The sequence below is a fragment of the Dipteris shenzhenensis genome, chromosome 1, assembly GCF_047967505.1.
Source record: "Dipteris shenzhenensis isolate YYH24624 ecotype China chromosome 1, Dip_SZ_1.0, whole genome shotgun sequence".
NCBI classification, from domain to species: Eukaryota; Viridiplantae; Streptophyta; class Polypodiopsida; order Gleicheniales; family Dipteridaceae; genus Dipteris; species Dipteris shenzhenensis.
This window is the reverse complement of record NC_141596.1, coordinates 43,391,490-43,418,077: the sequence shown is the minus strand read 5'-3', so window position 1 is coordinate 43,418,077 and position 26,588 is coordinate 43,391,490. Positions and strand designations below refer to the sequence as shown.

The 26,588-nt window shown below is 43.4% G+C and overlaps 1 protein-coding gene across 8 annotated transcripts in view; it reads right to left on the bottom strand.

The window, feature by feature from the left end:
* Positions 1-327: 327 nt before the first annotated feature.
* UBP25 (ubiquitin-specific protease 25) overlaps positions 328-26,588 on the bottom strand; it is a 45,348-nt gene continuing 19,087 nt past the window's right edge. The window contains exons 5-11 of one of the 8 annotated variants that reach the window (XM_087375293.1): positions 18,604-18,690; positions 14,472-15,574; positions 14,191-14,329; positions 1,810-1,993; positions 1,650-1,708; positions 1,346-1,400; positions 328-1,154 (exon numbers count right to left, since the gene is read on the bottom strand). In XM_087375293.1, coding sequence (XP_087231419.1) covers positions 1,871-1,993; positions 14,191-14,329; positions 14,472-15,574; positions 18,604-18,690 — 1,452 coding nt within the window. In that variant the 3' untranslated portion in view covers positions 328-1,154; positions 1,346-1,400; positions 1,650-1,708; positions 1,810-1,870. Of the gene's footprint in view, positions 1,401-1,649; positions 1,709-1,809; positions 1,994-13,213; positions 13,921-14,190; positions 14,330-14,471; positions 15,575-18,603; positions 18,691-26,588 lie in introns of those variants that run through there. The other 7 variants (XM_087375285.1, XM_087375278.1, XM_087375310.1 and 4 more) reach the window with 7 other exon arrangements.

Genomic DNA, 26,588 nt, shown 5'->3' with positions numbered 1-26,588 from the left:
CTTATCTTATCTTAGAGAAAGATAAGGCATTGGAAAGAAGAGCAATTCTAGCCGGACTCCATTCCTCATCTTCTGCTGTACCTTGACAAAATTCACAGTAGATCAAAGAAATGCCCTGTCCTGACTTCTGGGCAGACACAATTGTGCTTCCTATCCTCTTTAACCTCGATCAAACGCTAACCCCCAGTGATCAGGAACCGTAGCACTGGCTGCTACAGTTCACATCCTTTTCTCTGATACATATGCATCTTGCACATCCATATTACACCCCTTGAACCATTGCCTAAATGTCCCACGTGACCATCCACTACTAATGTCACTTTTGTAACTCGTCTTCCCTGCAAAGAGCTACCTTACGTACAGACATATCCCACAGCTGGAAGCAGCTTCTCCTCTTGCCTCTTCTGTGACTACGTCTTTGACAATGTACGATCCTGTAAAAATTGCCCATGGATGGAAGATCATAAATTTTACCTGCATAGACCTCATCCTCTTCACCCAAATCAACCAGGTAACACCCATAATGGAAGAACATAAATTTTACCTGCACATAAGTCATCTTATTCACACAAATCACCCCAGATCTCTTTCCGGGATGTTTTTCAATCCTTTACATGAATCTTTCCCGAGGAACAAGCAAAACACAACCTGATGTACTACAATTTTGTAGAGATAATCCTTGAGGAACAGACAAGGGAAAGCACCCTTGCCTCTCATCTGAGTCTCTGGCAAGAATTTGGACATAATGCATCACATAGACTATTTGAACAAATATACGTTTAGCTCATATACTCCATCAAAGGCTTCCAAGCATATCATGTTGCATAGAAAACCTTTCCTAAAAAGCAGAGCTTCTGTATCCACAAGACGATGACCCAGACTCCAATTCAGCCTGTCAATCCATCACGAAAGTATGCTTGCAGAGTCTTAACCCATAAAATTTTAGGCAAGGCATCGTATGGAAATTGCTAAATTATATCTCAGTACTGCCTTTGGATCTAATGCCACTATGGTCAACCATACAATTTCCCTCCTGCTAAACTCTAAAACACTGTTCCTGGGCACCTCAAATCCTTTTCGGATCCATGTAGGGGCTCTAATATCTACAACCAGTTGCTTCACCACATGCACCTTCAAAGACTTAAGGCCACCACCTGCGGACAGTAAATGACCAGTCTGCCTTTAACCTGTTATACATCCTTAGAGAGGAAGCCAGGTTTTGCTCCTACCTATCACTCTCAATGAACACAGAAACAATCTAAGAATAAACCAAACAATATTTTGGTTTGCAATAAATAAACATGAGAAAAATTTGATGCCTGTGCACAACAAGCTTAAAGAAGACCTCATAATCCCATTGCAAGGACCACGCAATAGTCTACCCCACCAGCAGAACAGTCCTGAGATCAGATGGGAAAACTCGAGATATGCAGTACCAATCGTCTTAAACCACGATGTCAAAATCCAGAACCTAACCATCTCTGTCATTATCCATGCTTTAAATTCATCTTGCAGCAAGACATCACAAAACGGTATATCTCCCAACAGTGCTCTGATATAATGAGCACTTTCACCTATTTCTTGATGGTCATTTACCCTTTATTTATGGAGAATACAACATGAGTACTTGAAAGACAAAATGGGTTTACCATCTCACTTAGGAAATCCAGGTGTAATCCAAAACCAGCCCAAGAAGTCCAAATGCCTCCTGCAATGGAAAGAGTTATACATCAAAACCAATAATACCCCACCCTTGCCAAAAGAAAGAAAATGATAATAGTAAAAAACTATGTGGGAAAACAATTTTACCAGTCCGAAGCCTCCGGAAAAGTTCAAATTCAACAGAAACTGTATTGACGAACAATCTCCTTCATTTTTCTTCTGACTCGGTACTTTTGGCTGCAAAATGAGCTTGCAAACGCTCCACCAAGTATTCTTTCAACTCTTTAGGAATTTTTTGTCTAAGAGAATCCTCAACACTAACAAAGAGATCCTTCCTGCAAGATACCCAAACATAACATTGCTTTAGCAACAGTCAAATAAAGAAACTGACACATGCAATAGTGGAAGAAAACATCTGACGGCAAAAGCCAATGAAAAGTTTTAAAAACAGAAATAGGGAGGGAAACAAGGAGGGACAAAAGACAGCAGCCTGATATGCAATCCAAGATAAAAGTCCAGCAACTCACTGCTTCCATTAGCAGGTCCCTTTTAAACATCAATGAACAACCAATCTATGCTGGACACTGAGACAAGGAAGGCAAATTGATTCTAATGATCCAGTGGCACCTACTAAGTTCTGGTCACATTTTCTGCTTTCCAAACTGTAGCTCACAATCGGTATCGCCAATTAACGCATCTACAAAAGTAAGGCTAGATTGTTTAGAGTGCTCTTATTAAAATTAATTTGGAATGCCGTAGCACTTCTACTGAAACCACTTCACTAACATCCCAGTGACTGAATTAAACATACAAAAAATTCAGTCATAGGTAAAACCAGAGAGCTTCCCCCTTCGCTCTCAGTTACAACCAACCAAAAACAGCCCATTCACAACTAGTCGCTGCCTAATGCAACCCCCTCTGGTATGGAACAATGCCAATCGACTATAGTAAGTACTTATGGTAACATCTAGAGATGCCTTTGTGAAGATGTATGTCGCATTATCTATCATCAAGCAGTAGACAAGATCCTCTGGATCTGCTCCAAGGTGGATAAGAATTCCCTCTACCATAAGAGTAACAAATTTTCTGTCACAAGGCTCCCTTCAAAGCAAGGGGAGTAATTGAAACAGAACTGGGAAGGGGATTCATTAAATTCTAGAACTGGGTTTGGACGTAGTTGACCTCAATAATTGCTCATTCACAACAACCATCACCCACGTTAAAGTTTTGAGAATAATTCTGTCTCACAGTTTGTGGAGACACATGTGAGCATCCTTGAAGTAAGAACAAACTAAGAGAGTTAACCATGAAAACAAGGCATGTCATTTTATTCTGAGCTAAATTACCAAGCAAACAAGACTTCCCCTGCCACAATTTGACAGAAACATGTTTAACCTGTCTGGCTTTGCAATGTTCAAAGTGTTGTCGGGGTGTTTTCTTTTACTGAGCTCGAGTGAACATGACATGAACTAGTAGCTATAAAGGCATTTGTGTGTTTGCTCTACCATCTCATCAGCGATTGCAACAAACAAAGAGAACTCTCAAAAATTAAATTAGAAGTCAAATAGGACAAAAGTCTTTGAATCCATTAAATAAGTCACAAGACCTATTTAAGTTGCAAAGTCTGCACATGTAGCCTATGGGAAATAGCTATTTTAAGCGTCGTGCAATCTCCTTCGAGAAATCATTTCTCCTTAAAAACATTATTAAAAAGCATTTGCCTACTCTACCAGAGGTGTGATATTTCCTTTTTCAGGAAAAAATTAAAAGTGGGTGTACAAGCATGAGTGTGATTGCAGTGATTGCATAGCAGTCAGTGGTCTTTCAGTTGTCCATTTGCTTTCCTTTCCTTTGCAGGTACACATTATTCTTGAGCTTGCAACCATGCCTCTACCATGACTGAGACAGATAAGTTGGATGGACCCAACTATGATTTGTGGTCATTTGCACTCAAGAATATCTTGGTTGGAAAGGGCTTATGGGACATAGTGAATGGGGATGAGACTAGACCTGGTGCACCTAGCTCTAGTGCATCTTTCACTACCACTCAACATTCTACTGTCATTACTTATGTCGCTCCCACAGAAGATCAGAGGAGGTTTGATCGACCTCCACCTCTTTGGACAAGTCAGAGATAATGCTATCTTAGCATAGAAGTGAGTCTTAAAGAAGTTCACAAATCCTAGTAAGGATTTAACCTCGCTAATCGTTCTCAAAGTACATACCTTCCTGACTTCATCATAGTCAATACGGACACCATTTATCGAAATGACATGTCCAAGGTACGTGAGTTCATGTTTTAAGAACTCACAAATGTTGTCCTTAGCATAGAGCTTCTCTTTTCTAAGTACGGACAGCACTATCCATCTCCATGCATAAAGAGAGTCTTGCTATAAATCAAGATGTCATTAAGAAAGATCACTACGAACTTTCCCAAGTATGGACGAAATAAATAGTTCATCATCTGTTGAAAGGCTGCTGGTGCATTAGTGAGTCCAAATGGTAACACCAAAAACTCATAATGACCTAATCTGGGTGAAACGCAGTCTTAAAGACATCTTTCTCAAATATCGCATCTAGAGATAGCCGTTCTCAATCGATCTTAGTAAAATATTTAGCTCCCTAGAGCTAATCGATGAGATTATCCATCCAAGGTAACAGATATTGTTCTTAAACATCAAGCATTAAGACCCTTGTAGTCTACACATAGACGCATACCCGACTCTTTCTTCTTTACCAGTAGCACTGGTGCACTCCAAGGTGACTTGCTAGCTCTCATTTGACCCAGCCGGAGATAGCCGTGCAATTTCATCCTCCTCGGTCGAACTCGTCCTATACGGCTGCCTGAACGCAGGCCACGCATCAAGCACAAGTTCGATCAGCCCATCAACAAGAGGTGAGCCCGTGGAAAGTTCCTTTGGAAACACGTCTGAACACGCATACAAAGTATCACGTATCAATTGAGTCTCAAGTGATTCCTCACTACAAGAGCTCACACTAATCATAATACAATTCAGATTTTTCTACACAACAGAAAGCATCACTATCTCAACATTGCAATAACTTATAAGTTTTCAAAGCACCACAATAGTATTGATCATTGAACACGTGTAAATTTAAATCAACTTGAGACGCCATCTTTACCATCAGTTCACTAAGATCCCCTTGATCAGTAGACAATTTTTCATTAACTTGAAATTGTATTACATGATTCATGTAGTCAATATTTACAGAAGGGTTCTTAGCAAAGAACCACTCCATCCCAATCAAGAGGTCTACTCTATCTAATCTCATTACATGAAAAGATAAATCTTTCGAGTAATCCTGAATCTCCATCCGAAGATCTCGAACCAATTCTTCCCAACATTCTCTCGCTCCATACGCGAGATTAACGACATAGCAATGGCTACTGAAAAAGGTGGGGATTTTCAAATTATGTACAAGAGAAGCGTCAATAAATTTGTTAGTACTACCATTGTCAACTAACATGTGAAGTGAATGTCCCTTGACATAACCCACCATGCAGATTAAATCATGGTGTCCAAGCACATAGACGTTAAAATGACATTTCCCACAATAAGGATTACTTGGCGTACATGATTCTATGAAGTGGACAGCAGCTTTTCCTTTACCTTTGGAATGGTTCAACATACAAGCATTAAACATCTGACCACGCTTGCCACACTCGCAGCAGATTCTCTTGGCTCGGGTTTTCTCCTATGTTGGAGAATCAGTACTACCCTTCTTCACAAGAGGCCCCAACATCTGCTTGTTGAAGTTAGCTTTTTCAGACTTGGAGTTAGGGGCTCAGCAGTTATTTCGCTTGTTTTTCTTTTAGCTTGTCATTCTTTGTGGCCGGTGAAGATCATGTATCCTTGTGTCCATAATACTGTCACAAGTCTTCGCAAAATGGATTGGAGCTTATTCCTTTGAATTTACATTTTGATAATCCTTAGGTAAATTGTTCACAAAGAATAAGTGCAATTCTATTGATTGAAGTCACGAAACTTTGCAGTAATATCTCTGAAGTCCTGGAGATATGACACTTATGGGCATGGGAAGAAGGCTCAAGTAGAGGCTGAATTAAGCCGTGCAAAGTGTGTGAAAAGTGATGCATTTGGGCTGCATGAAGGACTAGGACGCATGGAAAAGGCATGGCATACAAGCCAAAACTTTTCCTTCCTTTTAGAGCTTTCCTAAAAGGGTTGGATCCCTAAGAAAAGAACCTTTAGAAAGTACCATTCTAGCTTGCATGACACAACTAAAGGTGAAAGGTACAGATTTCCAATAGTTACTAAAGCCAAAGTCACTTTCCTTCCAAGGCATGCAACCCAAACATGCACCCCTATAAGGCTATGAGTCCCATACCACACAGTCACATCTAAGCCTCTAAAATTCACCTATATAACCTATAGGGTAAAAAATTATAAAACTATGACTAAAGCTAGTAGGCATGAAAATTTCGTTTTTTTCTAAAGGTTTTGCGTCTTCGAGTACTGACTTACAAACAATGCACAACTTTGCATAAACATTGCTGGTTGCTCCAAGTATAAAAACAATATTGCAACTTGCTCAACCTAGATATTGACCACATAGCTATATACCTATTTCTTCCAAGAAGCATCCAAATCCATCCCAAGGCTAGTATGCACAAAGTACTCTCTCTCAATGGGAAAAAACAAAATCACAATTGACCATAAGAAAGTTAAACAATTAATACAAGCCTTTTAAAAAGTAGCAAAGTACTATATTGACCCTTAGGCATTTTCCAATATACTAGCTAGGGTACGCATAACACTTAACCTCTCACCACAATCACAAAATTAAAGTTAAAAGGTGCGACCCATCTGTTATGCTTTTAGTACTACCTCTATTGCCCTCATTACAGTAAGAACTTCCCATTTCAAGGCAAAATACAACCCTTTCATCATTGCAAACAAGAAAAATAAGAACTGGAGGACCTCCATTTGATATGTCTCTAGTACAGCTACGTGGTTAACTAAAATCAAGTTGAAGCTTCAAAATATTTATCAAAACTGCACACAAGGAAATCTTCTCAATGTGCACCTGGCTCAATCGGCAAAAAATAACAAAGGTAATGGAACTTACATATTATACATCATTTAGAGGCAAACCAAGAAAAGAAACTTTGAGTGAATTTAAAGATGTAATGGAAAAAGATTTCTCTCATGTAGAGGTACAATAAAGGATATTGTGTTGGAAAGGTCACCTCCCCATCTGTGAGCCCCCATATGAGGAGAGCATGGGGGGGGTAGACCTGGAGAGAATGGGGCTGCCACATGGGCAGCACATGAGCTGTCATGTGGGCAGCACAAAGCTATGGAATCCAGGTGCCAAGGAAGGGCCTTGCAGAGGCTGTACAATGGCCATAGTTGCCAAGAGTTTTTGAAACGGGAGGTTTCAAACGGGTTTCAAAAAATGAATGAAACGGGTTTCATTCGGAATGTGAAAATATGTGCATTTATACCTAGGGTATGCATCATGCCATATACAAAAATGTGCAAATAAAGATTGTAAGTGACTCCATAGTGCAAACATGATACAAAAAGCATACATATCAAGTATGAGCACCATATATACTGAATCCTGATCATACAAAAAGCTAGAATCAACGATCATACATCCTACAGTACTCAATGATCATCATCACACATACATACTGAATCCTGATCATACTGATCATACATACTGAATACTGATCATTAAAAAAACTAGAGTCATCAATGATCTTCCCAAGACCTCCATGGACCATGAAGGTAAAAAGGTAAAACTACAAATGGAATCCAAAGATCTTGAATCCTCCTAGTACTGTCTATCAATAATTGGGGCTGTATGAAACCGATTTCATACGTATGAAACGTTTACGGGTTTCATACTTGTATCATGTATGATACGCGTTTCATGTGCAACTATGACAATGGCGGAACAGTGCACAATTGGAGGTGCAGCACGGCGACCTGCTTGGCCAGGCTCGTGCGCAGGGTTAGTGCCTGCAGCAGGTCCTGAACATGGCACGGACCTGTATGACTGCATGGCAGGGGTCTATGGGCAGGTATGCAGCCTGCAACAGGATCTCTGTTACGCTCTAGCCGAGGTAGCATGACCTCGGAGGAATCAGTCGACATTTCCCTTATAGGATCTATCTCTGTAATATATGTGTTTGCGCTTCATGTAAATGATCAGGAGGGATTTAATGTCAAGGTCCTAGGTGAGGGCTGATAGCACCAGACTAGATAGATCTGAGACCAAGGGCCTAGTGCAAAGATTGTGCCTAGGGGCAAGGAATTAAATGCATCCCAAGAGAGGGGTGAAATGTTGCATTAGGAAGGCCCTATATGGATGACATGTGGCATCTAGATCTATCTAGGGATATGGGGTTTGCTAAGGCTAGAGAGAGAAGTGAAGGATTTGATTCACGTGGATTTGAATGTAGATCTCTGTCTCGCTTTGAGCCTTAGCAAGAATTGGCTGGGAGGAAATGAAAGGTGCTACTCCCGTGATCTTTGAAGAGAGAAAATCAGAGATAGGTGACAATCTCCAGCAGCAACAAAAGGGCAGCCTAGCAGCAACCCAAAAGGGCCTGGCTAGGGCCCTTATATAGGGCTGGTTGGACCAGCCAACCAGGTCGGCCAGCAAGCAGACTGGTCGGCCAGGATGAGACTGGCTGGTCGGTCCATTCAAGGGGTCCTTGTGCCCTATAAAAGGAGGGCTTCCATGCCCTCATTCCACATCATCTGGAGCAGCACTAGACCTACCTTGTGCCTATATCCAGGAGGTGAAAGAGGTACAAAGAAGCTCCAGACTAAGTTGAGAAGGGCTGCCCACCTAGGCTGGTTTCCAGACAGCAAGGTGGAGAGAATCACTCTAGACAGAGAGTCTACATTTGCTCGAGGTGGAGCACGCGGGCTCAGAGATCTAGAAGTGCTTGACATCTAGTAGGAGAACCTTTTGGTATTGTATCCTGTCCTACTATGTGGACGGATGGAAACATCAAGAGTTGCTTCTATATTTGTTTCTGAGCATTGTCTATTTACTAGCTTGCACATCTATGCACATTAAGTTAAGAAGTTAGTGATTCCACACCCCACACCACACTGTGTGAGCTCGTGGGCAATACTATCAGTCTTTCATTGTTCGTACCCTCTATTGGGCCATTTCTAACATGGTATCAGAGCCCAAGTAGGAGGCTCACAAGTGTGGGAGCCGGAAGGCAGGGACCTTGCTGAAGGACGACCCTGATTCAGAAGCTCTTGGAAATCGACTTCCGCGACTGGAGGACAGTGCCCTTGCGAGAAGGAGGGTAACTCACGCTCAATCAAGTGTGTTCAGAGTTCTGGTCTACTGAAAATTGAGTTTGGTTGACTTTGCTGTGTGGTATAACAGCCGAGATGTCGACCGCTAAAGCCTCTTCAGTCCCAACTCTCCCTTCCTCCTCCCCTAGTTTTCTCTCAATCACTATCCGGGAACGGAGGCGAAGCCGGAGGACATGGTGGACAAGCAAGGGAAGATACTCATGCCAGTAGACACGTTGGAGCTTGAAGCTTGGGAAGACAGCAATGCCCATGCCCTGGCATTGATCGTAGGGACTACAGCGGACTCTGTTCTTCCTCATATCCAAATGGCTGAGATGTCAGTAGAGGCGTGGGTCACTCTAAAGGATCTATACGAGACAAACAACAACTCCCAGATTTTGTTTCTTCGGCATCCACTATACAATCTTGATATGGAAGAGGGAGATTCGGTGCATAGCCACTTGACGAAGGTCAAGGTGGTGAGGGATCAACTGGCATCAGTTGGTAAGAAGGTGGACTCATGCCATTTGGCCTTGATGGTACTGAGGAGGCTACCTCGGAGTTTCAAGAGCTTTGTTACGATTGTGACAGCAGCAGAGGACCAAACCTCTGACGTTTGAGGAGTTGGATCCAAAACTGCTACATGAGAAAGCTAGGGAGAAGCTCTACAACAACGACAAAGACGACAAGGCGTTGCTGGTGAAGGACTACACTCGCAAAGGTAAGGGAAAGCCTAACGGTGGCAAGTCCAAGAAAGAGGACTCTGATGACGAGGATACTTTCAAGAGGAAGCAGAAGAAGAAGTGCTTCTACTATGATATGACAGGACATTTTGCAAAATACTGTAGAAAGAAGAAGGCGGATCAGAAAAACAAAAGGAAGGAGTCCATCTCAGATTCAGAGGGAGATACAAAAGGACCAAAACTCTGACGTTTAAGGAGTTGGGTCCATTACTGCTACAGGAGGAAGCTAGGGAGAAGCTCTACAACGACGACAAAGACGACAAGGCATTGCTGACGAAGGACTATGCTAGCAAAGGTAAGGGAAAGCCTAATGGTGGCAAGTCCAAGAAAGACGACTCTGATGACAATGATACTTCCAAGAGGAAGCAGAAGAAGAAGTGCTACTGCTATGATACGATAGGACATTTTGCAAAAGACTGTAGAAAGAAGAAGACGGATCAGAAAAACAAAAGGAAGGAATCCGACTCGGATTCAGAGGGAGATACAAAGGCCAAGGCAAATGTGGTAATCGAAGAGTTGTTCCTAGTGGGATCACCGTGTGCTACCGAGGTCAGATACGTTAACCAAGAAACCACAGTGAGGATGTCTAACATAGAGATGTGGGTCGACGAGGAGTCAGATGCCTTTCTGAAGGTGAAGGATAGCATGGAGCGCTTGGTACCTTCTAGGTGCATAGCTGTTGACACTGACACGATGGTGGATTCCATGGAGGGCCCTGGGGTCTCATGGTCAGATGGAGCCATACTTTAAAAGGGGACAGTACAAGATTACACAAGCTTTTGGTGGGTGCCTCGATGAGGTATATGATTTGCTTTCAGAGCAAGCAGACAGGTAGTACGACGGTCTGATATGTACTTAATGTTCTGCATTTAAGCCTTTATAGCATGTTGTGGAGACACTCTGCTCTTCATTTGTCTCAGGGGATGCGAGATTGGAAGGAATTGGCCTTCTTCGAAGGCAGAAGAGGAAGTATTGGTCCTTCAAATCTCGGACGCAAATTGCTGGAAGGTGATGGACAAAGGGTATTGAAGCCAAAAGAGTACCTGCTTGAGAACTCAGAGAGAGTTCATGGTCCAGGTTATCTGGAGATATTCATTGGTTACACACCTTACCAAAGGAAGGACAGGTTGAAACAGACCCTCAAAGCATGGTGCCTAGAAGACTCTAGGTTGTTCACTCATTATGAGGGGGACAATTGGAAGATCGTGATGGCTGGATTGATCGAGTTCGAAGGCAGGAACATGACTGAAGATGGTGGTGCCAGGAGGAACTACCAAAGATGGACCTGTGTACCAAGATGCTATGCGGAAGCGGAACCAGACCTGGTGGAGCAGGAGCCACTGGATGAAAAGCCATGAAAAGATTTCGACATCGAAAAGTTCCAGAGGACTACGACAAGGGAGTTACTGGAGCATCGTCATCGGCGTGTTGGCATTGGGCCTGGATTTGTCGGTGAGAGGGGGTGTTGGAATGGTCACCTCCCCATCTGTAAGCCCCCATATGAGGAGAGCATGGGGAAGGTAGACCTGGGGAGAATGGGGCTGCCACATGGGCAGCACATGAGCTGTTATGCGGGCAGCACAAAGCTATGGAATCCAAGTGCCAAGGAAGGGCCTGGCAGAGGCTGTACAATGGCAGAACAGGGCACAATTGGAGGCGCAGCATAGCGACCTGCTTGGGCAGGCTTGTGCGCAGGGTTAGTGCCTGCAGCAGGTCCTGAACATGGCACCGACCTGTACGGCTGCATGGTGGGGGTCTATGGGCAGGTATGCGGCCTGCAACAGGGTCTCCAGCAGCAACAAAACGGCAGCCTAGCAGCAACCCAGAAGGGCCTGGCTAAGGCCCTTATATAGGGCTGGTTGGACCAGCCAACCAGGTCGGCCAGCAAGCAGACTGGTCGGCCAGTCTGGTCGGCCAGGATGAGGCTGGCTGGTCGGTCCATTCAAGGGGACCTTGTGCCCTATAAAAGGAGGGCTTCCATGCCCTCATTCCACATCATCTAGAGCAGCACTTCAGCCAACAGATAGGAGCAGCACTAGACCTACCTTGGGCCTATATCCAGGAGGTGAAGGAGGTACAGGATGAGGCTGGCTGGTCGGTCCATTCAAGGGGGCCTTGTGCCCTATAAAAGGAGGCCTTCCATGCCCTCATTCCACATCATCTAGAGCAGCACTTCAGCCAACAGATAGGAGCAGCACTAGACCTACATTGGGCCTATACCCAAGAGGTGAAGGAGGTACAGAGAAGCTGCAACTTGGTTGAGAAGGGCTGCCCACCTAGGCTGGTTTCCAGACAGCAAGGTGGAGAGGATCACTCTAGACAGAGAGTCTGCATTTGCTCGAGGTGGAGCACGCGGGCTCAGAGATCTAGAAGTGCTTGACATCTAGTAGGAGAACCTTATGGTATTGTATCCTGTCCTACTTTGTGGACGGACGGAAATATAAAGAGTTGCTTCTATATTTGTTTCTGAGCATTGTCTATTTACTGGCTTGCACATCTATGCACATTAAGTTAAGAAGTCTGTGATTCCACACCCCACACCAGACTGTGTGAGCTTCTGGGCAATACTATCAGTCTTCCGCTGTGCGTACCCTCAGTTGGGTCATTTCTTAACATATTGATCGTCTTGGGATAGATCAAAAGAAATTTGATTAACACAGACCCCCCGCCCCTCCCTCTTTCGAAAAGGAAAATGAAAAAAACCAACACCACGTAGCATTAGACCTTTACCATAAACATCGTGAATAAAACAGCAATGGATCTATAGGATGTGCACAAACTAGAAGAACTAAATAATGTCAGTTTGTTACAATGATCAGCCATGTAGTCCATTAAAGGACAGCGTTTGAGTCCATTATACTCAATAAGGCCACTAAAAGAGTTGTGATCAACTATAGCATTTTGAGAGAGAGGGTTCAAATGTTCTAAAGAAGATCAAGTTATAAGCTCATCATTAATCATAACAAATCATCACCAACCAGAAGCAATTGAAATGTGAGCAAGATTGATGGGATGAACCAATCCTCAAAGTGTATAGAGTTACACGCCATCGAATAAAAGTATAGCAGTCTAAAAAGTGCAAACTAACACATCAATGGTGCAAATTTGAACCATGCGAGTAGAGATGATATGACGCACCTTTCAGCAAAAAAGGCACTTGCAAGGCGTACAGTGCATCTGATGTTTGCCAACCCATGCTTGCTTAGTCGTAGTTATTATAAGGCACGTCTAGAGAACTTGAGAGGAACTATCCGATCATCTAGTTGAGAGGGTGGGATCCTCAATTTCATCCAAGTCAAATTTCCACTCTTCTTGAGTTCTTTTAGTTTTAGCATTTCCTAAGTCAAGGACTTTTTTCTTTTAAGCACACTATAAAGCAAGTAAATCAAGCTTGAAGTGATAACTAAAGTTCTCAAATTGATGATATGTTTAGGATCTTATACAAGGCCATCTCTCTTTAACGCATCTATTGGTAGTTCTACAAAAACACACTTAATAAGAAAATGAAATGTATCAAGCCTCATGATGCTTCTTCAGTAGTCTCCTTTTTGTTGCACTTAAACCTGCTCATAATATACACACGAAATATGGGAAAGCTAACAATCCCATGTGTACGACAAAAAGGCCATTGTAGCAACCATATGACAGCTAATTATTCTTCCGGAGAGAGATGCATCAACTTTTCAGGGAAAGGCCTCCACGGCTGAATTCAGGCAAAAAGCATCCTCAACTCCCACAGCTCATGGACTTCTTTGCAATGTCTTGAATTTGCTGCTTGCTACAAACATGTGGAAAACTGCATTCCATCTGGCCGGCTTAGTTTTTCTCTTTGCTCAATTCCCGAAAAAAAGCATAAGCATCCAAATAGCCCATCTTCTTTTGGAAGGGTTAGAAAGCTAGGCTAGGACCACGGGTACACACAGTTGTATTTTAGTGGTCTGCTCTTGAATCCGTGATCTGGAAGCACAGATGCTGACAATTCAGTGTCAGCACTGGTTTGAGAACAAAAGCGTACATAGCTGTGAGAGGCCCAAGCTGGGCATCCAATAGAAACATTTCTGGCTCGCTGCCATCCATCCACTTCCCAAGAAGAATCCCAGAATCTACCTAAAGGTCTTATATGTAAAGGCAGTCTTCGGTGTATAATGGGAGCACCAACTCCAGAGTAGCTTCCACTGCAGGGTGGCTCATACAGTGTATACCTGCCACATTATGTACCAATCTTCTTTATTAAAGGTTTCGTCCAGCATATTGTTTTATTTGAGCTCAGCTCTAGGAGCATATTTACTTGTGAACATCTATAACAATTTACAAAGCACCTAAGGGAACATCAAAATTCAGACAGTTGTCTAGGTCCCATCCTGAAAGGTTGCACGTGCTTTAAGGAGACTGGTAATGTTATCTCATCATTAATTTTCACAATTTCCATAAAGCAGAAGCAGAAAACAAGTCACCGAATAACATTTGTTTACTTGCCTCGATATCTCCTTCTTCACATCTGTAGACCAAGATTCTTGCAGCAAGCGCTCTCGCTTCACAGCTCGAAAACAATCACGCACAGTGTCACACCACCCAGAACGGTGCAGCTGTTCACGACTCTCAGTTGCAAGCCTGGAACAGAAACAAGAACCAGGAAAAACAAAAAAAATAGGTCAACACATAATTGGGGAAAGCTTGGGTTTACAATAAAGAATGCACTTGCTATAGCTGGATTGTGTAATAACACAAGATCAGGCAAGATGTCTACTCTTACCCAAGCTTAAGGATCCGGAGCTCAGCTTCGTGAACTGGATACTGCTGGCAAGAAGAGTCATTAGAAAGCATGTCCATACCAGTATTCCTTTGAATATGCTCACCCTCCCTCCCCCCGGAGTTCAAACACAAGGGGCCATCAAGAGCTTTCCTCTTTACTCCACCATACGTTTTGTCACAAGCCTCACTCTCCCTTAACCTCAATTCTATCTGGCTTTTCCTGCAGCCCTGGATATCTGAGTCCTCTCCAACACTGCCACCTGAAAGTTGAGTAATCAGTTGCTGCTGCTGCGTCATGGTGTCTCTATGCAAGCTTGCTAGCTCCTCAGCATCTCCCAGACTTCCTACATGACCATTTGCATCCCCCCCTCTACCATTTGTCCTTTCTGAGAGGGCATTTCTTTCAATATGACTATATATACTCTCTGTTGTCTCCATGAACTTATTCGAGCCTCTCCTTGAAGCAGCTTCTTGTTTCTGACAATTATCATCCCTATTATCATGAGTACTTTTCTTGGTTGCACCTGAACCAGAGCAGGCACATTCTACAGCATGTTGTATCAAGTCAGAGTTTCCAGATTGTAGATTCCCTGCACCTTGCTTTTGTGATGCCGAACCCCCATTAACTAAAATAGAAGAATTCTGTGCATCCTTAAAACTTTCATTTGACGATAGATGCATAGAAGATGACTGCTTCTCTAGTTTTGCAAACTCATTCACAATTTTGCAAGATAATGGAGACCTTCCTACTCGTCCATTAACATTACTGAAAAGTTTCCGGGTTTGCCCGTGTGCACCAGCTTTGCAAAGGTTGAACTTTACGAGCTGTGCATCGTCTACTTTATCGGTACTCATGCTTACTGGACTGCACTTTCCAAGTGGAAGATTCTCCTTCGCAGAGACCCGTTCAACTTCCAAATGAGCTGGTTGAGCTTGGATTGAGCTCGGCATATGGCCATTTTGAGTAGGTCTATAATCCTTGACTTTCGCCCTTACATTCTTACGGACATAAAATAAAATGTATGCCTTTTCTTGAAATACTAATTGTGAACTGACCGCTGTAACATGAGCATCATTGCAGCAGAACCACTTTCCATTGGCATCCTGAACCAAGTAATTATCCACAAGATAATAAGCTTTTACACCTGGAAATGCATACCAGAAAGGTGTAGTACAAGACACCTGCTTTCCTTTCACATCAAACATTAGAAAATTACAGAATTTGTCAAATAATTCTAGCTTCCATACAATTATCAGGTGTTTCAACAATAACTTGGTTCGCTATGTAGAGTGGGCTACTTACTCGCCATATCTGGAAACCCAATTCATAAGTGGGTCTGACAAGTCACTCTCAATATTTATGTTTTGAAAAGGTACATTAGCTCTTTATTTGACAATGATCTGAAAAACATCTGCTAACACTAATATATGATGTACGGCATTGCTATGACACGGAGCTTCAAGATGAGATGTTTTTATACTTATTGTTATAAAAGAAATTGTGAGATAATGAGGCTCTCAACAAGCTTCTTATAAACAGGAGTATCAACCACATCACTCTAACCTCCAGCAGCGTGTGTGAGGATTACTTCAATGAGATTAAGACCTCTTGGTTTCAGCCTCCTAAGTCAATGCCCAAAAAACAAGAATGCAAGAGCTCCATGAACAAAAGAATTCAAGAGCTCCAACAGCAAAGGAAAGCAAGAGCTCCAACTCATTATTCTCAAGTGCAAATTTTATATTAAAGATCTATCTTCATCACTGCTAATCTGGGGGTTGGCTTGAGAAATACATGTGCATGTATATGTATGTATACGTACCACCCTCGTGAATGAAGGCCGCGAGGCATCTCTGATCTGGGTAGGCGAGGAATCTGGAAAGGAGCCCGGAGTCCTCTCTAAAGAGGCAGTGGTAGCGACCTCGGATCTCATAGTACACTGGGCACCTGAAAATTAAATGCTCCTCCGACTCAACCTCCTGACAGTCGCACAATATGCATAAGCGATGCTCCCTAGGAATCCCCTCTGCTCTGCCGCTCTCTATGCGGAGGTGGTGTGATGATACCCGAAACTGTCCGATGGAGATAGTGAGACATATGAAGCTCAGTGTACCACGAGATTCGAGGTCGCTACCACTGGGGCCTTTTGTAGGCACCCTATCAAGGCCTGGTCTCTCTGCCAGATCGGCCAACCTGTCCCCCTCAGTTGGCCAAATTAGGAAGCATTTAGCGCTTCCTATAGAGCGGCCCCATTGGGGCATTGTAAGATGCATCTAAGGAAGCTCTCCAAGACTCCAAATTGCCACACAGACCTACAACATGCGTATGGCAGGACAGAGGCATAGTCCTGCAAGGTGGAGCAGCGTAACACTATTGACATGGTACGACACAGAGAGTACTTACTCAGGCGATGAGGCTTGGCCACATCATCAGACACCTCTCAGAGCAGGATCATAGAGTTCTTCCCATGACTGACATTGATCGTCCAGTCTCTAGCCGCAGACGTGACAGAGACCCCGACCCGACGATCGCAGCACGACACGAGCCATCAAGGGGGGACGCAGATCACTCTGGGGGACCTCCCGTCATTGTTTAGACCCGAAATACGTCCCATGGGAGTCACAGTGGCTCTGGTATTGTGTCGAGCCTCGTCCATGAGACCGAGACGCACGGCACACCTTGACGGGCGCCAACGTCCCATCACCGGCTATGCACCAGCCAGGGCGACATGACATACGGAGGATTCTGCTCCGCTCCAGTCCTTTTCTTTTCTTTTCATTGTTACATCCAGATGTATTTCATTATGTATGATCAAACTTAGGGTTCAGCACGGGTGATGATGCTTGTTTCAATAGCTCCACCCTTGCTGTCATTTGTACCAGGTTTTCTTTCAGCCTCATAGAACCATCGGTCTTCCGAAGACTCTAATAAAATTTCTTTCTTTCTTTCTTTTCTTTCTGCCCTTGTCAGGGCCCATGGTCAGCCCCATTGTTGGCAATGCTCCATGGGAGTGCCACGAGGACAGCCCTGCACAAAGGGCCATCAAAATCCCCTGCACAAAGGATCATCAAAATCCAAGAAAGATGTTTTCATGTCACTCTAGAAGTTTATGGCATGTTATCATTCCAGCTACATGCCATACTAAGTTGCACTTTTACAAGCCCACAAAGTCTCACATTGCAGTCATATTCGGTACTTTTAGATATCATAGGTACGCACAGAGCTGCAACACACCATTGCAACATTGAAGAGGTTGGTGTAGGAGGGCTCCAACACTCCCCCAAATGGAAGATAACTTTTAAGGAGTGTGTTGACAGTCTGTTATTGTCACATCACCCATAATGTTTTCAAATCACTCTCAATGCAAAAGTAAATGATGAAGAGATAAGGTTAGTCCTCATAAGAATCGCAAAAGGAAGGATCCGAAGGCTCACCTAAAGAGGTTAAACGTATGACAGAAAAGGAGGGGACCATTTAATGAAATTAGGACAAACATGCCATCTCATTGGGGCATGGAAGGATGTCAAATGGCCTCCTACCGCCTCGGTCCTTGGTACATGAGATCAGCAAGGAGGTGGGAAGCCAAGGCAGGTCTGTCTAGCATCAAGGCAAGGATGTAAATGTTGATTCCAACCCTCTTGCAATTAAGGAGTTTCAAGCATGTAAAGACCACTCTAGTAGCAGAGTCTCTAATGGAATTTTCCAGACAATTATTATTGTTCTTTGCGTTCAAGACAAAAAGGGATATACCTTGGTACAATATTGAATTGTACACAAAAAGTATAACAAGCCAATAAAATAAGCTATGCTGCTATCAGACCAACAATGTTCCCTGTCCCACCAATCGAGTAGCTATGAATATCCTTGCAGATCCACGTACACTTACCTACTGATTCAAGTCCAACCGCATGCAAAACTAACATCTTAAATGCATAAAGACGTTTTTAGGAATCTGAGTGTCACTTCTTTGCAAGTGCAGAAATTCCATGCCCAAACTAAAAGATGGCACACCTACCATTATTAATGTATCAATAAAAATGAAACTAAATACAAATCACAAAAACCCAAAATTTGACCAAATAATTGCACAGCATTGCATTCAACTAGGTGGAAAGAGTAGATTAGCATATCATACCTTTACATAGGAGTAATAATGTCCACTAGCTTGGGAATAACCAGCATGCACAATCACACCATAAAGAAGATACTCTGGCCTCGGATCCTACACCAACGTTCGAATAAAATAAATAAAAGTGCATGTCATGAAATTGGTACACAATCCAAATATCATCACTTTCTTCCATCTTTATAGTGCCATAAAGTAAGCCAAACACCATAATAGTGTATATCCACACCACTATGAGAGGAAATCTCACTTAAAGCATCTACCATGATAGAGGGGTGTGACGCTCATGCAGAATAAACACTATGACATCTTAATCATCTTTCTTCTCCTGTTTCAAATCTATTAATATGTAGCCATCTCCTTGACATGCATGGGCCACTACTCTGCCTTCCTCTTATAGCCCCAAAAAAAGGCCCTCTAAAAAGTAAGAAAGAAAAAGGGCAAATTTCAAGAAGGAGAAGAAGATAGTATAAGGTGGGAGTCAAGAAGGGGAGAGAGGAAGCTAAGATGGGAAAAATAGGGGGTTCTGGGTTTTTTTTTTGTGCTGGGCCAGGAAGCCGGGAGGGGAGGGGGCGGGAAAGGGAGAGAGAGATGATACTATCTATGGGACTGGGAACCACTATCAAAGCAATAGTAACTGTTTCCATCCATCTCATACAATTTCTGAAAAACTCCTAATTGTTTAGTATGTGCTTGGCCAGCCAGCCTGCCATCTCCAGAATCTTTGCTGTGGTGTCCAAAATTTTCTTTTAGAGTTGTTTCGCTGGTTGACACATAACGACTCTTATGTTGAGGGCATTGCTGCTGTACTTTTCTCTATACTATTCCCTAATATATGCAAGTATGCTCTACAGTGGAGGAGTGTGGCTTTTCATTTGTATTTCCCCTGTTGGACAGATTTTAAAGGTTCTCGCCTCCCTTGAGATTCTTGGTCTACTCCCCTGGCTTTTTTCCACCTCTGGTTTTCTATTCTACTGATTATGTGCCTTCTGAACATATCTCCCCCGAGGTATTCCTGCATTCCGTATTTCTCCAATGGATCTCTTACTCTTGTAAAACTCCATATTTACTCCCGATTCTTGCCATAATTTCACCTGCATTTTCTGCATGACTAGCTCTCTGATTTCCTCTTATCCTTTGGGACATCCATAGAGATGTAAACCCCCTCGCTCCATCCACTTGAGCCAGGCCTCGTCGCCGTGCCCCACAAACACACCTTCAGGCTGACCTCTGGACAGCCACAAATCAGGCAGTGCTTGACCTTGGTTTTTTGACCTCCTTGCTGCTCAAGAACACAGTCAATGATGAGGCCCAAGGTCTCTCTTTGATCCGTCCTCCTTGCTGCCTTGGTATACAGCCTAGGATGAAGGCACCCTCTGAGCTATGTCTGCTGCACTCAGCCAGATCTCTGCTGCTCCGAGTCCTCCGGGATGAAGCCTTAATCCTGACTGAGGTGCTGCTCCAAACTGCTCCCTGAGGTGCTCTTCCAATGGATGATACGTGTGAGACAAATGCTCCCTTTCATAAGGCCATAGGCCCTCCAAAATGGAACAACCAGAAAAGCCGACCCCTCAGTCTGTGGGGCCAACCTGCTGGTCTGTGGGTTACCCCCACATGCTGCTCTGCCAGTCCCGCCTGGCCATGTGGCAGGCTGCCACTGGCCCAGCCTTATCTTGGCCTGTCCTGGGCCTTTCCGGACCTGTTGACCCAGGACACCCCGCAGATCTGCCCCTGTCCAGTCCAGGCATCCAGCCTTGATCCTGGACCTGCTGCAGCCCAAAACCCTCTGCTCCAGATCCATACAGCCTGTTGCCAGCATCCATATACATCCATACAAAGGCACCTTTGCTCCTGCATGATCCCGGGCTGTAAGATGCTTTGTTCCAGCTCTGTACCATGCTCTGAAAGCACCCGTGTGGAAAGCGCCTTTCATCCGTACAGTCTCAAGTGGTCGCCAGGCTCCAGATGACCTTGTCCAAGTCTCCAGACCTGTGCCAAACTGCTCCTAACTGTTGCAGATGATTGCGCCTATGCTCAGCTTCCCTCTGTCCATTGGACCTACTCCATATGCACACCACGCAGCCTCATGGCAGCCTATTTGCTGCCTATGTGGCAGCCCCATCCAATCATGGTCCACCTCCCCCACCCTCTCCCCATATGGGGGCTTACAAATGGGGAGGTGATGAACCCGGCCTTCAACAAATTAAAAGGCAGTAAAACTAACAAGTAGCCAGCCAACACTGTTACATTAACAATTCAACAAATATAAAAGTAGCAAACTGGGAGCTAGAGTGCCCCTGCTCAAAAACAAAGACACAGATTGGCCCCAAAACACACACGCATTCTTTCATACATCTAGCGCATCCCACATCCCATTAGGCTTCCACATACCTTGCATAGCCTCTATTGTTCACTGCTCTCACTAAACCTGGCAATGAGCATCCATCTCTATTCTAGATTGATTGCACTCAGCCAGGAACTATTACTAGCAGCCCACTTAGCAACTCAATTCCCCACAGCTGTCACTAGTGCCCAATTAGCAATCCATCTGCTCAAAGCAGAGAAAGAAAGCATACATAAGCTTTCTCCACTGTCCAAGACTGCCATGACCAATAGTCTCTCACCCTATCGGTCGCACATAACCTGATACATCAACTTGTTTCCCATAAGAGAATTGGCATCACAACTCAGCAAACAATCCGGCAGTCATACAAGTACCATTCCTCAGGCATCAATGATATTACACAGCCCATTAGCCACCCATGGCCAAAACACAATCTTTGCTGCCATGACCAATAGTCTCTCACCCTATCGGTCGCACATAACCTGATACATCAACTTGTTTCCCATAAGAGAATTGGCATCACAACTCAGCAAACAATCCGGCAGTCATACAAGTACCATTCCTCAGGCATCAATGATATTACACAGCCCATTAGCCACCCATGGCCAAAACACAATCTTTGCTGCAAATTACTCTCACCAAGTGAAAACGGCCTCTAATCACTCAGAGGGCAGTGAAACTAAACCTTTAATCACTTCAACACTTATTTACAGCTCACAAAGCATATATCACAACCATTAACCATTGCATGATCACCATTTGGCATTTACTCATTTGTTTACAAACAAAACCACTAAAAAAGGGATGGAGGCTAGAATGCCCTTGCTCAACAAACATAGACAAGTGCACCCGATTGGCCCCAAACACCGTGGCGCCCCTTTCGGTATTTCTTTATATTTCACAGTGAAATGATTACAAGTTGCATCTGGGAGACCTTCCCTGCAACTGAGCACGCAGCCCCAATTCACTGAGCCTTCACAAGGCTTTCAAGCATAGAACACCATCACATAAGTGCACTTAACCCATAGGCTCAATCCAAAGGCATTCTCTTTTCCGAGTGCAATTCCATTGGCTGTCTAGATGCAATCACACTGCACCCCAGCTGCACTCTCTTTGAGTGGTTTCCAGATGGCATTCACAAAGCTTTTCAAAGCTCCAAAATAAAATCAGCAAAGTACCCAACCAAAGAATGACTCATGTAGCACTGCCTGGGCACCTGTGAACCAAGAAAGAGGCGGCACACGAGGCCAACCAATAGCTTATGACAAAAAGAAATTGCAGCAACAAAATCACAACTCACCAAGCCCTAAAAACTCGAACCAAGTCCTCAATCGCCAAGAGGACATAGTAGCCAAGTGCAAAGGCATGAAGAAAGAGCATTTACAAGAGCCGACCAGCAAGAATTCCACTGAAAAATGCGAAAATACTTCTGTCGCAAAGAAGTGGGAGTTCTTGGGCTCAAAAGAAGCGTGCTTCAAAGAGGAATGCATTGAGAAGGTTTTGGAGAAGTTTCATCACCGGAAAGTCCTCCAAAACTAAGAGAAGTTTCATCACCGGAAAGTCCTCCAAAACTAAGAAAAACCAGTCAACCAGCACGTGGGACCACTCGAAATTCAACAGAAAGCTGTAGCTTTGCAAGAGGAGAGGCCCAAGAGGCTGTAGAAGCAAAAACTTTTGCAAATTCGACCAGCAAAAGAACTGCTCAGAACCCGTTCTACCAAACGCACAGAGGGAAAAGCATATCACTGCGAAGGGCAGGCAGAGGGGAAGCCATCGGGCCAAACGAAAGCCGAGGAATCCAAACGCGTGAGGAGTTATGAAGAAAAACGGAATTCAACTGAAGGAGGCTGAAAACCAGTCCAAAATCTCAACAAAGGGAAAGACGAGAGAGAAAACCACACGTGTGAAGTTTAGAAGGCCCAAGAAGCTCCAGAAATGCCAAAGGATCATGTAGAAGGCACAAGAGCCACCTGGAACTCTAGGGGGGCCACTGAAGGTACATGGCCCTCTAGGGGACCCATTAAAAATGTCACGTCATCATTTCCCAACAACCACTCTTTTAATTTTTGGAATGCCTCTGGGCCTAGGGATTAATTACGCTTATGTGCTAGGCACCATGCCACGTTTAATTACACATTATTAACCCCACGCTTGGACTTTTAAAACCAAAGTTGTCAGGTCTTGTGGTACGTCTCCGTGACATATCCCCCTCTTGAAACAACAAACCATTATTTGTTGTCCCAAAACACAGGAGCGAGCATGAAATATACCATGAAACAGTATACAAGAAAGCCACAGCTATAGTATACAGAGACAGTGAAAATATGGCTAAGAGAGGCATGCATCCATCTATATACATTGCAATAATCAAGATGCATCAATATTATGAAGTCTTACAATAGAAATACTGTCAGCTCAGTATCTTGGATGAAACATACAGTGTCATCAAGCTACCTCGTGAAACCACAGTGAGCCCATTTGTACTGAGGATGTGGAGGTGCTACCCTCCCTCTCGAACACCAGGTAATGCTCCAGATGCTCGCTCTACTGAACTACCTGTAGGAGCCCGGACCGCAGTTGACTCTAACTAGAAAGCATCGAGGTAAACCTGCAATATCCCAGGTAAAGCTGCCAGTTCACCTTCCTCTATCCATTTCGCATCGAGTGATGGGTAATTTTGAAATTTTACCAAGTAGCAACGGATAACTTTACCCTTGAGCTTTCTATCTCTGTGTGCCAGAATCTGCTCTGAGACCATAAGTTCATTTTGTTCTTCCAGGTAAATCCTCGAAAACATCTCCATGATATTGCTTTAACAAGCTCACATGAAAGGCATTATGTATCTTCCAATGCGGAGGCAACTTCAGCCTGTAAGCTACCTCGTTTATCTTTTCAGAAACTTGGAAAGGACCATAGTAACGCATGTTCAGCTTTGTATACAACCTTTCCTTGCCTTTCTTATTTTTCAGCCTTGTCTTCTGAAAACGCAGCAAAACCCAATCACCTTCTAAAAACGCAGAAAAGAGCAGCTCTTTTCTGCTTGTCCTGACTTCTTTGCAAGGCATATTTGATCTTCTTGTAAGCCTCTTCAAGGCTTTCCACAAAACGATCAACTTCGAAGATTTTCTCTTTTGTATGCAAAATGGGAGGTATCTTCCTGGCACCTTCCACTATTTCAAAATGTGCTTTACCTGTGGATGTGTGCATCGTATTATTATAAGCATATTCCAGCAAAGGCAAATGATGCTCCATTTGCTTTTTGTGGTCTGAGACATAGCATTTAAACATATCCAAGATGGTAGAGTTTTCTTGCTCTGATGGACTGTCCATCAGACTGAGGGTGAAAAGATGACGAAAAATTCAGCGTAGTGTCCATATTTTCAAACAGACCTCTCCAAAAGAGGTTGGTCATCTTCAGATCTCTATCACTGATTATGGATTCAAGCATCCCATGATACTTGAAGACAGCAGAAAGAATTTGGTCATTTGATCTGCTGTAATTTTCTTTCTTACTAGCACAAAGTGGGCTTGTTTGCTAAACCTGCAAATTATTGTCCACAATCCATCATGTCCAGTAGGAATACACAGAAGATCAAACACAAAATCCATAGCTATGCTTTGCCATGGTCTATCCGGAATTGGCAAAGGGTGTAACAACCCAGGTGCCTTCTGCCTGTCAAACTTTGCTTTCTAACAAACCGTGCATGTTCTCACATATTCTTCCACATCTTTCCTCAAAGATGGCCAATAAAAGTATTGCTCCAAGCTGTAATTGTTGCTGTAATTCCCCTATGTCTTGCATATGGAGGAGCATGACTTTCCATTATGACTTTCTGTCGCATTTGATCAGTGACACAGAGTCGTCCATGCATCAAAATGAAACCCTCTTTCAACATATAGTGATCATGCCTTTGACCATCAGAAAGCTGATCATAAATATATACCTAGATGAATCCAGGAACATTCCCAAACTCATCCTCTAAAAACACAACATAGTGCAGTTTCAATCTCACGAGAGTCACTCATAAGATTAAAAACCATAAACTCCATCACACATAGGAGGGACTAGCTACTATGACATCCCCACTGACGTCATCAGCGCCCAACAATGGGTGTAGACCATAGTATAAAAGTATGCTCTCACACATACAAATCCACACACCCACACATACTTGAGCATCCATTTATACAAAGTCTTCGTACTGAGTTTCTGTCAGCACTCCGGAGATGAAGGGCAAACTCAGCCATGACGAAGGCTAGCACTAAAGGAGAAGGCTAATCACAAAATAGTTGAAAAATCAGCATCATTAACATACTGATCTTTCATCACATCTAACACATTGTTGTAAGAAATGCTCACTGCTGAAACATTGGGTTTCTGTGGTTTCCTGGAAAGTGCATCAGCCACGATATTTTTGTTACCCGGCACATGTACAATTTGAAAATGAAACATTGTTAGCCCATCTCATGTGCTTTTCAGATAATTTTCTCTGTCTGAGAAAATATCTAAGTGACTGATGATCTGTCTGCACATAAAAATCAGCTCCAAGAAGGTAATGTTTCCATGTGGTCAAAGCATGTATCACTGCTAACATTTCCTTCTCGTATGTCTGCAAGTACAATTCAGCATCTTTAAGAACTCTACTCTCATATGCAACCACTCTGCCATCCTGCATCAAAGTGTCTCCTATGCTGTTTCCACATGCATCACAAGTTTCAGCAAAGGGTTTTGCAAGATCTGGCAAGATAATAACGGGTTCAAAACACAACTTTTGCTTTAGCTCTTCAAAAGCTGCATTTTCCTTTGGTCCCCACCGAAACGGTACAGCTTTCCTCTGTAAAGCATGCAAGGGAGAAGCAATTTCTGCAAAGTACTTTATAAACCTCCGATAGTATGAACACAACCCAAGGAAGCTTTTGACTTCATGCAGATTTTTCAGAATTGGCCAACTCCTTATGGCCTCAACTTTTGCAGGATCGATCTTGACTCCATCCTTTGACACTATATGACCAAGAAAATGAATCTCATGCATAAAGAACTCACTTTTCTTAGTGTTTATGAATAGCTTGTGTCTTTTCAACTCTTGAAACACAATAGTGAGGTGTTTCCTGTGCTCCTGCTCATTTTTAGAGAACACAATGATGTCATCAAAGAAAGTGCCCACAAACTTTCTGTGTGGTCTAAAAATTATGTCCATCATTCTATTGAAAGTGGCAGGTGCATTAGTCAAACCAAAAGGCATCACAAGGAACTCATATAGGCCAAATGAAGTGCGGAAGGTAGTCTTGTAGACATCTTCAGGCCGTATTCTTATCTCATGGTATCCACTTTTAAGGTCAATACGACTTAACATTGAGGAATCTTCCAACCAATCCAATATATCATCAATGCGTGGAATTGGAAAACGGTTCTTAATTGTGACTTTATTCAAAGCCCTATAATCAATACACATTCTCCAACTGCCATCCTTCTTTTGCACAATGCTTCTATTTGTGGGCTGTTTTCTAAATGAAGGGTTAGGGGCACTTTTTTCTTCTAAGGTTTTGTCCCCTTACCACAATTAGTTGCTGACTTTAGTGTGTTTCAACCCCAATGTGGTTAGCCTAGGATTTTAGGGTTTCTCATGTTGATAGCCACTTGTACTCTCAT